A 15,783-nucleotide genomic window follows, 5' to 3' on the forward strand; every position below is an offset into this window, starting at 1 on the left:
ATTGGAGATACTCTGATTTTTTAATCCCTCCCCCAAAGGGTAATGGGCTTTAAGTAAAAGGAAATGAATTCTAGCAGTTAAACCCTACTTCCAACTGCAAAATTTCCTGTGCAAGGGAAAATTTGACAACTGGGAAGATTAAAAAACAATCATGGAGGGGCATTTCCTACATGAGGAAAGCGCTCCTCCCACAGTTTTAACAGAGCTTACGTTCACACAGTCTTTCAGTGATCCACTGACCTCATCAACACATAGACCCCCACAGCCTGGCCTTCTGGACACAGGTGGCCCAAATGGCAGATTTTCTGCCTCATTCTGTGTGCATTCCAAGGTCGTGAGCAACGTTTTTGTTCTCCTGACTCATCATCATCAAAAAGTACTCATCTGGTAGGAATATATAATATTTACCACAGTGCTTTCAGTAAAAGTAATGAGACCTACTTCCTTCAGTGGTTGGTGGAAAGCAGCTTTTAGACAGAATACTTACTCTTCAACTCTCTGAAAATATTAAAACATTTCCACTATCAGTTGCCCACATCTTTATTTCTGAAAACCTCAAACCAAATGAGGCTGTAGGTTTGAATTTTGTGCTTGTTTCCCATGTAAAAATATTAGCTAACTTCCCGGTCATTTTAAAGCCTTTTGCTAAAAGATGGCAACAGTCACCACTTACCTTCTGCGGGCTTGAGGCCAATCAGTAACTGTACATTAATATTACTGAACATCTCATTCTTCAAACAGAAGCATGCTAAGTGTTATTAGTACGAAGACAGAATTATTTGGATGCTAAATAATTCTACCAAAGAAAGAAAATGCACAGAGCATGCACAGGCCTATTGTTACATGGGTGTCACAATCCCTTTACAAATGCCTGACAGAGTTAATCTATTTCTTTTCAAGGTTTCCTTACAAAGAAATAAGTATTTAGTTCTCAGCAGAAAGTTTAGTTTTTAAGAAAACAAAACAAAACAAAAACAAGGCTAGAAAGCCAAACCTGATGTTAATTGCAGGAGCCATTTTGGGGTAAGGATCGAAAAAAATAATGTGTATATATAAGTCCTACCTTTTGATAAACCTGAATGACATGTTTCTAAAAGAAATTAAGCCAAAAAAAAAAAAAATTAACAAAAATGACTTGAACAAATTAAATAGAAAATCTAGTCAATTATAGAGAGAAAGAAAAACAACAAACAAAACAGGGCTCCTCTTTCTGTCCAATGAACAATGAAACACAACATTTGTTGAAAAAATAAAATTACAGGTAATTGAGTATGTGATCTTTTAATTTTCTAGAAATATAAAAAAAAATCTTACTTGTAAGATAAATTCAGCAGTAAATATTGACATTAGCTGTAATTAAATTTATTTAAAGGTTTCTTAGATGGATATACTTTAAGATGATAAAATCCAACATCCTGTGTTAAAGAAGTGATGGAAGTCATCTGCAGTATACTAGAGTAAGAGGGTAACACCTCTTGATCCTCTTCAGAATGTCTTATGAACAAAAACCTCACCTTCTTATATAACATTAAAAATTTCATTTTAAAATGTTCAAACATTAAGAGAACCCTTACTTATCTCAGAAAAATGATTTAAACATTCACTACAGTACTGTCTACTACAGTATAGGACATAAATCACTTTTTAAGAAAAAACTAAGTGATTGGGGTTTAAAATGAAGCAGACTTTTCAGAGTTTTAGATGGCAAAATGAACGGAAATTAAATGATAAGATAACAATGGGGTTTCAATTATGTTTTATGGAATAAACTGGAAGAGCTGTATTTAGAAGGGACTCTGCTCGTTAAAAATTAAGGAGATGCTCAGGTTGTTCTGAACAGAATCTGACAAAAGAAATTCCAAACTATGAGTCGGGCTTGTATGATCATGTGGGTCAGCATTCCTGGGCAAGTGCAGGCTGGGCTCACCAAACTATTTCTGAAACTTCCCAGTTCTGTGACTGAACACAGAATTCAGTCTGAGTGAACGAAGTAATGAATGTCTTGGACTTGTCCTTCTAACATGGATAATTTGGCATTGCTTCAGATACAAGCAATTAAAAAATATCTAACTACTGTGAATAACAGCCAACCACTTCATAATCAGATCAGAAGTGGTAATGCAGGGTTACACGCAGTAGACAAGATCATGCACGTAACAATATTTTGTAAATAAATAAGCACTACGTAAACCTAAGGCAGGATTATACAAAAGATTATTTTAGTTGAAAACTGATTAAAAGATCTTTAAAATGTATTTTCATTTCAAATTTTCTACCTGAGAAAAGTCAGGGTTATTGGTCAAGTACCACAGAACTGCTTTTCTTCACTTTTCCTGCCACGAGTCCCTGAGGTATAGAGAGGAGCAGCGGCAGGACTGAGTCTGCGCCCGGGGCCCCGTGGACCAACCCGAGGCACACAGAGGCATGTCCATCGTGTGTACAGGGCATGAGTGACTCTGAGCACCCTACGCAGGCCTCCTTCTGACTACAGACGGCCTCCGAGCACACAGCTCTCTGAAGCCACACATATCCAGGGCAGAGTGCAGGCCTCCCGGTGGTGCCAGCTCTCTTCCCACCAAACCTTAGCAGGTCTCCGATGCAGCACCTACATAAGAACACTTGAGCCTCTTTCAGGTACCAGGGCTCTGATCCTCACAGTTAGTGTCAGGGCGGGATAAACAGCCTATGCTGAGGTAACAGTTATATCAGTGTCCTTCTAAAGTACAGCAACCAGGGGAGGCTACAGACCTCAGTTGCAAACTTCAACAAAGAGAAGACTGTATTTCTGCAAATCTTTAGGAGTGGAAATTGCCTGGAAATGTAAAATAAGATGAACCCCAAGATTTTTAAAAAAAATTAAACCAAGAAAACTCAGTATCCAATTTTAATTCAAAGACATGAAATAAACTACATTAGAAAATGAGGGACAAGGGCCCACACTGTCCCTGACAGCCCCGTAGGGCAGCACATGCTGCGGACTCAGGGCCTCTGAGGCCCAGACCTGGCTCAGCAACTTTTGGCTGTAGAATCTTGAACATGTGCCTTAAACTCTCTGAGGTTTAAACCTCATCTCCCAGGTTGTCCTACAACATTGGGATAATACCTACTACATTGGCAGACTGTGGAGATTAAATGAATGTGTGAGAATGCGTGTGTACACATGTGCATCTTTATAAACGTAAAACAAATATATCTCTATAAATCCACAGACATCTATTCATCTTAGCACATGGTAAGCAATCAATAAATGGTAGCTGATGTTACCTGCAACAATAATAGCATTAAGATGACCAGAAAAAGAGCACAAAGGCAAAAAATAAATTCAAGGATATTCCTAATACGTAAGGTTTTATTTAAAGAGCCCATTATAGACCAAAGTATAAAGACAAACAGCTGCCTGTCCTGCAACTAGAGCTCAGACAGACCTGACTGGTGTGCATCCCCGCTGCGCTCAGGGCTCTTCCCCGGGCTTAACACGAGTCAATATTAAGCAAGGCCAGGGAGCTAACAGCCTGCTGGATCATACCTGGCTCTGTCCCCTACCACCCGAGTTTCAGAGGCAGATTCTATTTCAGTTTAGTCCATAAGGAAGGAACCAGGGGGCAGGGAGGCCTGGGACAGGCCATAGGATGACCATGAAAGGAAGGAAGGAATTATTCTGGGGGTCACCAGATTCTTCTTGGATTAAGCTCCCTGCTTCTCTTACTGGTCCCGAGTGGGTGCCCCAAACCTGGCAAAGTCCTTTAGACCATTCTACTCTTCTGCCCAGTTTAGAACAGGGGGTTTCAGCAAAGGGGTGGAGTAAGAAGCTGGACTGTAACTTCTGGCCCCCCTCTGACGTCCTGTTAATGATAACGGATAGCAGAAGTCCTCCCTAACTGGTAGTCAGTGTCCTGACAACAAATAGATTACCTGGAGAAAGACAGTTGAATGTGACTTGGCTAAATTCAGGTGATTCATCTAAAAGAACATAACATTACTGGAGGAATTAAGGAGACTGAAAAGTGGTATTTGGCTTACAGGTTAAATACCAAAGATAGCAGGAAACACAGCAGCCAGCTAGTGAGCCACAGGGAGTATGGAGAAACAGAGGAGGGGGGTGCCAGCCATTTCAGACTCTGCTGTTCTGAGTAAAATACAGATGACGAACAAGTGTGTCTGCAACACACAAAGCTGCAGGATGCCCTGGACATACTAATCCACAGTGAGGCTCGATTTATTTATTTATTTTTATTAAAGATTTTACTTATTTATTTGAGAGAGAGTGAGCGAGAGAGAGCACAAGCTGGGGGAGGGGCACAAGGAGAGGGGGGAGCAGACTCCCCGCGGAGCAGGGAGCCCGATGCGGGGCTCGATCCCGGGACCCTGGGGTCATGACCCGAGCCGAAGGCAGACGCTTAACGACTGAGCCACCCAGGCGCCCCGTGAGGCTCAATTTCTTCAAGAAGGAACTCTTCTGGGAGTCCTGAGAGTACAGGGGCGCTCAGGTCTCCTGAGTGTGATCCTAGATAATGGTGACTCTGCCTGTGTGCTTAGGGTGCACGGGGGCACTTTTTCTTCTTCCTCTTATAGCAATCAAAGATTCTAAGCCTTTGCAGCCTCCAGATTAGGTTATGGAAATAAAGTTCAAAGTACCTCAAGGGAAAAAGGATTTTATACACAACCAGATACAAGTTTCTTGCTGAGAAGAAATCAGGACTTTTATATGCCAAACTACGCAGTTTAAGCCAGTTACCTTGTTCTTACTATAACTTACTGAGACCAATAGAGAAAACAGTTTTAAGATTTAGACCCTAAAAAACTTAGTGTTCTTCAATGACAATGACAGGAGATGAGAGAAGAAATGTCTCTCTCCTCCGTGTCCAGGGCAGGTCACATCACACGCTGTCTTCTACAGGGACTGCTTCTGGAGTGCCAGCTGACACTGGAGGTGGGGTTTTGCTAAACTGCAATAAACATGCCATGTGGACAGAAGTGTGATCAAAAGGAACAGCAATTAAAGAGAACAACAGCCTCCCAAGTGCTAGAGGATTTTTGGTGCTGTGAAGATTCTGAGCTCTGTAATTCCTATTCTAAAAGGTTTTAAAGTATAAAGTTCTATACATAAACCAGAAAAACACGAGCTAAAGACAAAGCGAAGGGCGCCTGGGAGGCTCAGTCGGTTGGGCGGCTGCCTTCGGCTCGGGTCGTGACCCCAGGGTCCCGGGATCCAGCCCCGCGTCGGGCTCCCTGCTCGGCGGGGGGTCTGCTCCCCCCTCTATTCCTCCTGTCGCTCGTGATCTCTCCCACCAAAAAAAAAAGAGTTAAAGACAGAGTGAAAAATATCTGGGCAGTTGCTTCACAAAACAGAGAAGACATTTCTCTTTTTGCCCTTGTATTTGCTCCAAACAAAAGGCACCACCCAGCACTTACCTCCTTGTGAGTTTTGAAGTTAATTTACTAAAAAGATTAGTGGAGCCTCGGCTTCGAGTCTGTGACAACGGTGTGGCTTCGTGGGACAGGCTGGGTGAGGCGGGCGGGCCATTATACGTGGCGGTCCGCCGCTCTCGGGGCTGGCCGTGGAAAGTGCTGCGACTGGCCGTGCCCCGCGGGAAGCGGAGTCGGTCTGGGGTGGCTGCACTGCTGACGCTGTGTGTTGAAGCGACTGGAGTCCTGGGATCAGGAATAGCACTAGAAGAGCAGAACAGAACAGTCTCGCATCTTTGTTCACAAAAGCCCAGCTTTGTGGCAAACATGGCACACAAAAATCTACAATCCCAATATACCTCTTATATACGGTAGAGAAAATCACTTATAATAAATCTCTAGACCCAAGGGGGTATTTTATAGGGCGCAGGACCAAAAGGCAAGCTAAATAGGAGGGTATCAAATAAACAGTATATAATGAAACACTGCCTCATGGGGTTTAAGGGAATAGGACATACATATTTTCAAGGACAAGATTAATGCAGGGAAATTCTAGGACAAAGGAATGGCTAACTCAAGCTTTTTCCCTTTGCTTCCTTCTCAAAGTTGCTTACATGCAGAGAACCTTGGCAATATAAAAGAAATATGGGCTATGCGGGTGAAACTGAAGAATAGGCAACTAAAAAGTTTTAGAAGCACACAAACACAAAAGGCATATTTACTTTCAGATTCCACATGCTAAGAGCACCATGGAGAGGAGGGGGTACTTCTTACACCCTTTGGAGTATGCAAAGGCACGAAGACACACAGACGACCAAGGACACCATGACATAGGATGCGCTGAACTAAAACCACACACAGGAAGGGTATTTTGTGCACAAGAGTAACGACCCGTGGACTATAAAATCCACAGCACAGCATGGAGCAGCGGCGGGCACACAAGAGTCTCACGAGGAATGTGCAGTTGTCTTACACAGCCTTGCTGTTATCTCCTTCACTGTCTACTGGAGGTACCATCATCGTGGGGTGCCCAGAGGCTGACATGGACATCGACTTCTGATGTCTCAGCCGACAGGTGGAAGATGTGGCACAAACTGAGGCAGGGCTAGCTGCGTAAGCGAACAGTTCTGTCAGGCTGGGAGGGGGTTTGGGTTCAGGCAGAGGCAGAAACAACAATATGATGGCGCAGTGACAAAAAGAGCGACCTGCTATTTAAAGCACACACCTTCCTCCCCAAACCATCTCATTTTTGCCTTAGAACAAAAATCTCTTAACCTTGTTTTAGGGATTCTGCAGCAATTACTAACCTGCAGCTATTTTTTTTCCAAACAGTAAAAGATTTATTAGCTTTAAAGAAGAAAAATGACATCTTACTTGTTTGAATATTTATGTGAGGGGGCAATGTCTTCTAAGCTGTGTACAAAATAAAGCCTTTCCCGAAAGAGATGTCTCCGTTCAAATTGAAGTGGTCGACTGAATCTATAACATGAGCACACCGTGCTTTCGACCTGTTCCCCAAGCACACAGACATATTTTAAATGGACTAGTAAAACGACAGGTATAGTAACTAGGTGCTATTTATCCAAGTGTCCTATGCTGTTTAAAGATAGATGAGAATCTTCCGATGCAAAGGACATCATTCACTTCTTTATAAACAAGTCAAAATTCCTAAGGGGTCAACAGAGCCCCTTTTTTCAAGGCAGGAAAACTAATAAGAGTAATTTAACTACTTGTAGACAAAGAAAAAGAGCGACAGACGTGGCTGGACGCCTGCAGCTTCACCTGGCATAGAGAGTGACACGAGCCTCACCATGGCCACGTTGTTCCTTAATTCCAGCTCAGTCATCCTGCCCTTGGAGTTCCAAAGAGGCAGTTTCTCTCCTTTGAAGCGAGCCAGGGATTCACAATTGTGATCGTGCACGCTAGTCTGCACACCCTCCCCACCTCTACCCCAGGGTCTCCCCACAGAGGGTCTTCCCTCTCTCCCACACTGGTCTATACCTTAGCACCTGTCTTCACTGGTCTCCTGGCCTTCACTGGCCACTCATCTGCTCATAGCCTTTCAAAAGTACACTGTGTCTTCAGGACTGAGTTCAGATCCCTCACCCTGGCATCCCACTCATTCCCTCAGGCACCCACAGCCCAGCCCCGGCTGCATCTCCAGGCTCTACCTTCTACTGTTACCTTTTGGAACTTGACTTTTGGGAGCTTCTATGATGTGTAAACCCCTGGTCATACATTAGGTCAAATAACTTTCACAGGAACTATTCTCTGTGCCTGGAGAGCAGGCATCTTCTACTTTCATCAAAATTTAACCCAGAGGTCACCCTCTCCATGAAGTTTTCCCTGATGTCCTTTCCCATCAGCAGCTTATCATCCCCTTTTGTACTACGTTCACCTGCTACTGCACACCATACGGTATCACAGTGACCCTTCCCTGCTTGAGTGTCCTAAAGCATGGTGCCCAATAAATGCTCTCCTAACTGAAAAGGTAAGTTAATGAAATGAGTCACTGGAGCTCTGACAATCCTGATCGGTGGGGTGGGAGAGATGTGTCTGTAATAAATTGCTCAAGATCTGTTTGTCCCTGCATTTTTGTTTGAGAATTTTGTCCTCTGACTTGGGAGAATGGCTCTAATGTAGTCACAGAAGAATTGGAAACAAATGCCTTATGAAGATAAAAATAGATTCAGTTTTGTGTTTTTGCCACTTGGCACCCACTCTTTTACCTGGGGCAATGACACTTGAATTCTGCTATGAGGGAAACAAGTTCCTAGGCTCTGGATGTCACTGACTCCATCCCAGACTTTCGCAGCCACTCCGGCCAGTGACAGGATGGGCACATGGCTAGAACCACACCAGCATGGACCCAGAGACAGCCCCAGGGCTTCTGTCCGAGGAGCTGAGTGTGGGAAGATGCCAAGTCTAATGCTGCTGAGCCCAACCAGGGAACCACTACAGAGGAAGTGAAATCAGAAGACAGACCCTGACTTTCCCTGCACTTTTTTGGTTATAGGAACTCAAAGATACACTGTTTAAAAAAAGATTTTACTTATTTGAGAGAGAGTGCGCGAGCGCATGCGCGGCGGGGTGGGGGGGCAGAGGGAGAAGGAGAGAGAGAATCCCAAGCAGACTCCCCACTGAGCACAGAGCCTGATGGGGGGCTCAATCTCACAACCCCGAGATCACAACCTGATCCGAAATCAAGAAAGAGTCAATTGGCGCTCAACTGACTGAGCCACTCAGGCGCCCCAAAGATGCCCTTATTATTTATTGATTTTTTAAGATTTTATTTATTTGACAGAGAGAGCACAAGCAAAGGGAGAGAGAGAGAGAGAAGCAGGCTCCCTACTGAGCAAGGAGCCCGATGTGGGACTTGATCCCAGGACCCCAGGATCATGACCCGGGCCGAAGGCAGCCGCTTAACCAACTGAGCCACCCAGGTGTCCCGATGCCCTTTTTAGTTTAAGTTTGTTTGGACTGGGTTCCTGTCACCTGTAACACATAGTCCTAACTGATTCAACTCTTTTTAAAGACTAGTCAAGTGTAGTAGTGAGAAGTGGGGGCGGGAGAGGGAGAAACAGATTCAACTATCTGAGAAATGCTTGCTTGTTTCTCATACAGACATACATATATATATATATATATATATACACAACTTTATTCTTTAACAAGTTACAGATAAATAATGACTGTCTTTTGTGCTCTATTATCTGTTCAGGACAGGTCAAGGGTCAACCCGCTTGATGTCTCTGCCTAGTTGCTGACATTCTCTTGCTCAAATTAGGAGCTAGGATCAATGGGTGCATTAAAAGCAGGGGAATAAAGGAAGACAGGGGTTGTCTAGCTTCTTCCCTGGAGAATATGAATGATCCCAAAGACCGTGAAGAAGTAAAGGGCTTTTAGTCAGCATACAGAGCAAGAAGATGCCTACCTATTCCCCCCACCTCCCCCCCCAAGGCATACCGCTCAATGGCTGGACCGTGTAGGCAAGATCTACAAGGCACATAAGCATGGCAAGACTGGACAGACACTTTGCAGCAAAAAAGTGACCCTCCTTAAAGTTATAAACCTTTCCAAAAAGGGAAGTGTAAATTGATATTTTCATTGTAAATTAAAAAAATTTTTTTTGACACAGTATTCTAAAAGGTCATCAAGTTGGTTGCTGCGAAAACTGGACAAAATTTTACCACCAGAAAAGTGCTAAAAATAAATGGTGGTTATATTTAATAGATTAGCCCATAATCATCTACATCAGCAAAACAGTAGCTGCATTACATTTTTAGTATTTCTGGGTCCAAGGGAAAACCATTTTCAAACCTTAACCTACAGAAATAGTAACTGTTTCTTACAATTCAAGTTGTTTGAGGTTCCTGTTAATCTAACTGCTTTGTATTTATGTCTGATTATCATTTTTGGAAACTCTAATCTACTTACAGTTACTAAAGGATAGGTATTTTGAATTTGTTTGATATGACATTTCTGCGCTATCAGAACATTCTGATATGGTATGTTTTGGTTGCTGACTCAAACCATACTCAGTGATTGGGTAAAGGCAGAAATAAAAATTTAACCTAAAAGATACATGTGTGAACTTTCTCTGCTCAATCCCTGTGCCTTAATGTAGGACAAATGGATAAATGGATAAAATAATAGAAACACTTTACAACTTTAAAATCTTTTTTTTTTTTTTTTTAAAGATTTTATTTATTTGACAGAGCGAGAGAGCACAAGCAGGGGGAGCAGTAGAAGGAGAGGGAGAAGCAGGCTTCCCGCTGAGCAGGGAGCCCAATGCGGGGCTCGATCCCAGCACCCTGGGATCATGACCTGAGCTGAAGGCAGATGCTTAACAACTAAGCCACCCAGGCGCCCCACAATTTTAAAATCTTACCTAGAGTATCAAATACCTAAAACTTCTTTGAAAAGATTCTGTTGTGCTTTATTATAACCATATCACACTACATCTTTGGGAGCCCTCAACTGAATACATTTTCCAACAGTCTCCTATAGGTATCTAAAAGCATATGAAAGAGGACACAGAGTCCACGTTATGTGTGTAGGTTACCAAATAATTAAGTCGAGAAATCAGCGTAAACTAAGAAAATTCTTGACATTCCCATCTGAATGGTTTATCATCAATACTTTCATAAGCTAGTATGTGTTGAGCACTATGCGTCAGCCTCTGTGCTAAGTGTTTAAGACTCATTGTAAGAACCTACACAACTGTGACAGAACCATACAACTGAAGATGTGGTTACACTTTCTCACGCCTAGTTTATACTGACTATTCGTCATTGTTGGAAATGGGCCACGGTCAGAGTCTGCCGTCAGAAGAAGGTAGAATAATTACATCAGGAGATGTAGCAAAAGTAAGATGGATTTCGGCATGCCCGATGTCAAAACAATGGTGTGACTTAGAAAACAGTTCACATGTGCTCAAGCCAAAGCAAGAGTTTGCCAAATCCTGTAACTTCTGTCCTTTAAACAACAATGATTTCTTTTTATTTTCATACAGTAGGCCTGATAAAACAGAAAGACTGCCCTGGTAAGAATTAATCCATAAAATTAATTTTAAAATGAAACGATGACATTGCCAGTGGGGAGAATTTAAAACATCACCCCATGCTCATGGCAGGATTTGGAAGACAGCTGGAGAAGAGCTTGTCTAGGACGTGTACAGCCTTCGGTTCAAACTTGCACAGCCTTTACTAGCCATGATCACGCTCATGTTAGAATTTTGTATAAACATATGCGCATGTAAGAAAAAAGTCCCACATATTCATGGTTAAAAATGAAAATGAACATCCTTCTTCCAGAAGTTAACAGGGATCAAGGCATCCTGTAGCTCACCAGTATTTTAGTCAAGGAGTCAGAGATCTACATGGGGAGAGGAGAAAGTAACCATCTGCCTGAGAAGTCATCTGTGCACAGAGAAGGTGCAGTGCATCCAATTTACAACTCAGCATCGACTTTAAGGGCGAGAAAGTTGTCACATTTATTGCCCTAACTGAAAGTAAAAAATATGACTAGTTTGCCATTGAAGCCTCCAATAATTTCCCACAGTTTTTCAGTGCATTTGTATGATAGAAAGAAAAAGAAAATCCAGATATTATACAAATTTTGGGCCATGTCTTGAGTGGTTTGACACCGAGGCTCTACTTGGCTAAAGATAAAAACAATACTTTCAAAAGCAAAGCATTTAAATGATCGAAGCTACTGTAGCAACGAGGCCTAGGCTGGGATAAGGAGGGGTCAGCCCTGACAGGGAAGACACACACAGGTAATGATTCCAAAGAGATTAGAGAATTCTTCAAACTGTTTCCAAAGAGTGAATCGAATACTGCAGGAAGGGAGAGTCAGAAGAGCATGTGCACCACACAAACACAAGCTGGGGAGCAGAGAGCAGATCCTGGTCTTAACAGCCTTTTACCTCAGAGAACTGTATTTCCTAAAGGTCAAAAAGAATCTGGTAAAGTAGTTCAGCAACTAAAAAGAATTTCCAAAAGGAAGAAGAGTCATGAAACAACATTTACATTAGAAACTCTAATTGTCTTCTATTGATATAATTAAATAATTCTATTCTATTAAATAATTATTTATTATTATTCTATTATTCTATTAAATAATTTTGAACTAGGAGAAATGATAGATTTGAGAATGTAATGTAAGAAACTTTACCAGAGAATAGACTACTATTAAAAAATCAATCATTATTTATAAGCTATCTAGCACAGCTGCCATATCATACTCAAGCTATTGATAGTTTTTAATCACAAGAAAAAAGACAATGTTAAAACAAGTACACACATAGGAATCAGAAAAGAGAACACTGGAGTGTAAATATTTTCAAAAACGCACTGCATAACCAACATAATCTCACACAATAAGCTTTTAGCTTCATGTCAATTCAAAGTTAAGTAGTCTATGGAAGAGGGAAATGATAAACAGTCTGGTTTTGAGGATGAAAGAGGAAAGAAGAATCTTTGCTTAGGCTGCCATAAGAGTTAGTGATTAAACATTTGACTAATGAGATCTAAAGGGAACAGAAACCATACAATGCATCTTCAGAAAGTAAATGTCAGCAAAAAAGAAAGAAACCGTTTTGATGCCAGACATGGGACTGTGACGAGACCAGACAATGTTCAAGTTAGGCAGCCGGGGACAATGAAAGATGGTGGGAATTTACTTAATGGATTTCTACTCCAGAACTTTACTTGCTCATTGTGGCTTTACCTCATCCCTCTGAATTTAATTTATATGCTACTCTTACCAAAAGAAAGAAGAAAAATCCATGCTTGCCTGAGAAATTTGTTCCATACAGAATATATTTAACTACTCCACCAATCCCAACCTCTTTCTTCTCTTTTTTCTCTCCCCCTAAACGATGGTCTTTGGCCCTACTTTATCCCACTTTTCCCACTCAACTTATCCACTTGGCCCCTTTGGTAAACTGCTGGCCTGTTACTGAAGTCTCACTCACCCTGCCTCACACTGTCCTCCAGAGGCCTGGCTCCCTGTGCCCTGGGTCGTTATCCCTCCCCACTTCACCCTTTGTTCAACTTGTTAATGTACACAAAATAATGTCCACTCCCCTATTTGCTATTCTACAATTACAACACAGCTTAAGATGTGTCTCCTGTAGGAAAGCTCCCTGATTTAACTCAACCCTTTCAACCATGACACACACAGCCTGATAAGCTCTGGACAATGAGAGGAATTTGGAATTCTAGTATCTCGCTAAAAATCTGCATTGTATTTAACTTACCGTGAAAGAATACTTACCATTATTATCTGAATTCTGATTATAAAAACTGAGAAGTAAACAACATGCTTCCATTTCTTTTGGGAAAAACAAATTTTCTTGCAAACAGGTAAAATTTCATACCTGTTTTCTTTCCCATTCTGAATTACTGAATGTCTATCAGCTGTAGTTCTTTCACTGCAAACATAAGTATTTCGCCGTGTCATTCCACCAGATGCTGTATTACTCTATTAAAAACAAAGGAGGAAAAACAAAAAAACAAAAAAACAAAGGAGGAGGCATTTTTTATCTTTTTACCATTCAGTAATAAGGAGAGTACAAAGAGGAAAAAAAAGCTCATCTAAATACACATGAATAATTTAGTCTTTGAATAAACTGACAGTAAGCTATCAGTAGTACTGGCTAAAAAGATCACAAATGGGGGTGGAGGCAACAGTCTCTGTCCTGTCTCCTGGCAGAAAGAATGAAAGCTGGCTATGGTAGAGTGACTCTAAAAAGTTGGCTATAATAATCCATAAATTAATAACACACTTAGAACAGAGTAGGAAGATAGCCACTGTTTTTATGTTGTTGTTGTTTTTTTAAGATTTTATTTATTCATTTGAGACACAGAGGTAGAGAGAGAGAGCATGAGCAGGGGGAGAGGCAGAGGGGGAGGGAGAAGCAGACTCCCCGCTGAGCCAGGAGCCCAATATGGGATTTGATCCCAGGACCCCGGGATCATGACCTGAGCCGAAGGCAGACGCTTAACCATCTGAGCCACCCAGGCGCCCTGATAGCTACTGTTTTTAAAACAAAAATCAAAAAGCAAGGATTAGAAATATAAGGTAAATATACAAATTAGGTAATAATAAGCATGAAAATAATAAAAATGAAAAATAAAGATCTAAACGTTAAGTGTTAAAACTATAAAACTATTAGTAAAGACACAGGTAAGTCTGCACAACCTTGCATTATACAGATTCAGAGATATGACACCAAAGCACGACTAACAAAAGGAAAAAAACTGATAAACTGGACTTTATCAAAATTAGAAACTTTTGTGCATCAAAGGATATTACCAAGAATGTAAAAAGAGAACCTACAGAATAGGAGAAAATATCTTCACATCATATATTTGGTAAAGTTTTAACATACATAGAAAACTCTTACAACTCAACTACAAAATGACAAACAGTCTGGTTTAAAAATGGGCAAAAGACTTGAACAGGCATATCCCCAAAGAAGGCCAATGAGCACATGAAAAGATGCTCAACACCACTGGTCCATTAAAGAAATGCAAATCAAAGGCACAACAAGGTACCACTTTTTGCCCATTAGAACAGCTATAATAATAGATTTTTTTTTTTTTAAGATTTTATTTATTTGACAGAGAGAGACACAGTGAGAGAGGGAACACAAGCAGGAGGAATGGGAGAGGGAGAAGCAGGCTTCCCAAGGAGCAGGGAGTCTGCTTCTCCCTCTCCCGCTCCCCCATCTTGTGCTCTTTCTCTCTCTCACTCTCTCTCTCAAATAAATAAATAAAATCTTTAAAAAAAAAAAAAAAGTTAATTATTGAATTACCATAGGAGCCAGCAATTTCATTCCTAGGTATGTATCCAACAGAAATGAAAACACAAGTCTAAATAGAAACCTACACATAAATGTTTATAGCAATGTTATTAACAATAACCAAAAGGTAGAAACAATCTAAATGTCCATCAAGGGATGAACAGAGCAATAAACTGACACTTAAAAAGGCAGGAAGTGCTGATACATGCTACAACTTGGATGAACCTTGAGAATATTATTACGCTGAGGGAAAGAAGTCAGTCACAAAAGGTTGTGTATGGAAGGAGGCCATTTATATGCAGTACCCACAGTAGGCAAATCCATTAGGAGAGAAAGCAGATTAGCAGTTGCCAGGATATGGGGGAGAGGAGAGTGATTATTTAAAGGATATAGGATGGGGGCGCCTGGGTGGCTCAGTTGGTTGAGCGACTGCCTTCGGCTCAGGTCATGATCCTGGGGTCCCGGGATCGAGTCCCGCATCGGGCTCCCTGCTCGGCAGGGAGTCTGCTTCTCCCTCTGACCCTCCTCCCTCTCATGCTCTCTGTCTCTCATTCTCTCTCTCAAATAAATAAATAAAATCTTTAAAAAAAAAAAAAATAAAGGATATAGGATGTTTTTCTGGGGTAATGAAATCAAGTTTCAGAACTTGAGAGAGGTGGTGGTTGCACAACACTGTGAATGTACCAAATGCCACCAAATAGTCTGCTTCAAAATGGTTATTTATGTCACATGAATTTCACACCAGTTTTTAAAAAGCTAATGCTTTCAAAATTAACAAGCAAGGAATTAACAACTAAGGAATTTCATCAGATACAAACAATTTTTAAACAAAGAGAAGCAGCCACCTTTACTATAACACAAGTAGACCATGTACAGGGAGATTCCAGTCTAAATGGGAGAAAATTTTAATAACGTTACTTTTATCTTTTATAAATAATCAGATATGGATGACTGACAATGCTTGGGGTACATCTTCAAAAGGGAGGAGGTGTGCAGTTGAGTAGAGCAACAGGGACAGAAAGTCATGAAGGCAGAGGACATATCTTACCTTCCTCTCACAAATG

General features: G+C 41.4%; 1 protein-coding gene across 6 annotated transcripts in view; it reads right to left on the minus strand.

Annotated features, from left to right (window-relative positions):
* The window catches only part of MARK3 (microtubule affinity regulating kinase 3), a 120,964-nt gene that overhangs the window by 3,671 nt on the left and 101,510 nt on the right, over positions 1-15,783 (minus strand). For 5 of the 6 annotated variants that reach the window (XM_021679867.2, XM_021679866.2, XM_021679865.2 and 2 more), the window contains exons 14-15: positions 13,292-13,395; positions 5,413-5,670 (exon numbers count right to left, since the gene is read on the minus strand). In XM_021679867.2, coding sequence (XP_021535542.1) covers positions 5,413-5,670; positions 13,292-13,395 — 362 coding nt within the window. Of the gene's footprint in view, positions 1-1,063; positions 1,091-5,412; positions 5,671-13,291; positions 13,396-15,783 lie in introns of all 6 variants that reach the window. The other variant, XM_021679863.2, reaches the window with a different exon arrangement.

Source organism: Neomonachus schauinslandi, chromosome 9 (assembly GCF_002201575.2).
Source record: "Neomonachus schauinslandi chromosome 9, ASM220157v2, whole genome shotgun sequence".
Lineage (NCBI taxonomy): Eukaryota > Metazoa > Chordata > Mammalia > Carnivora > Phocidae > Neomonachus > Neomonachus schauinslandi.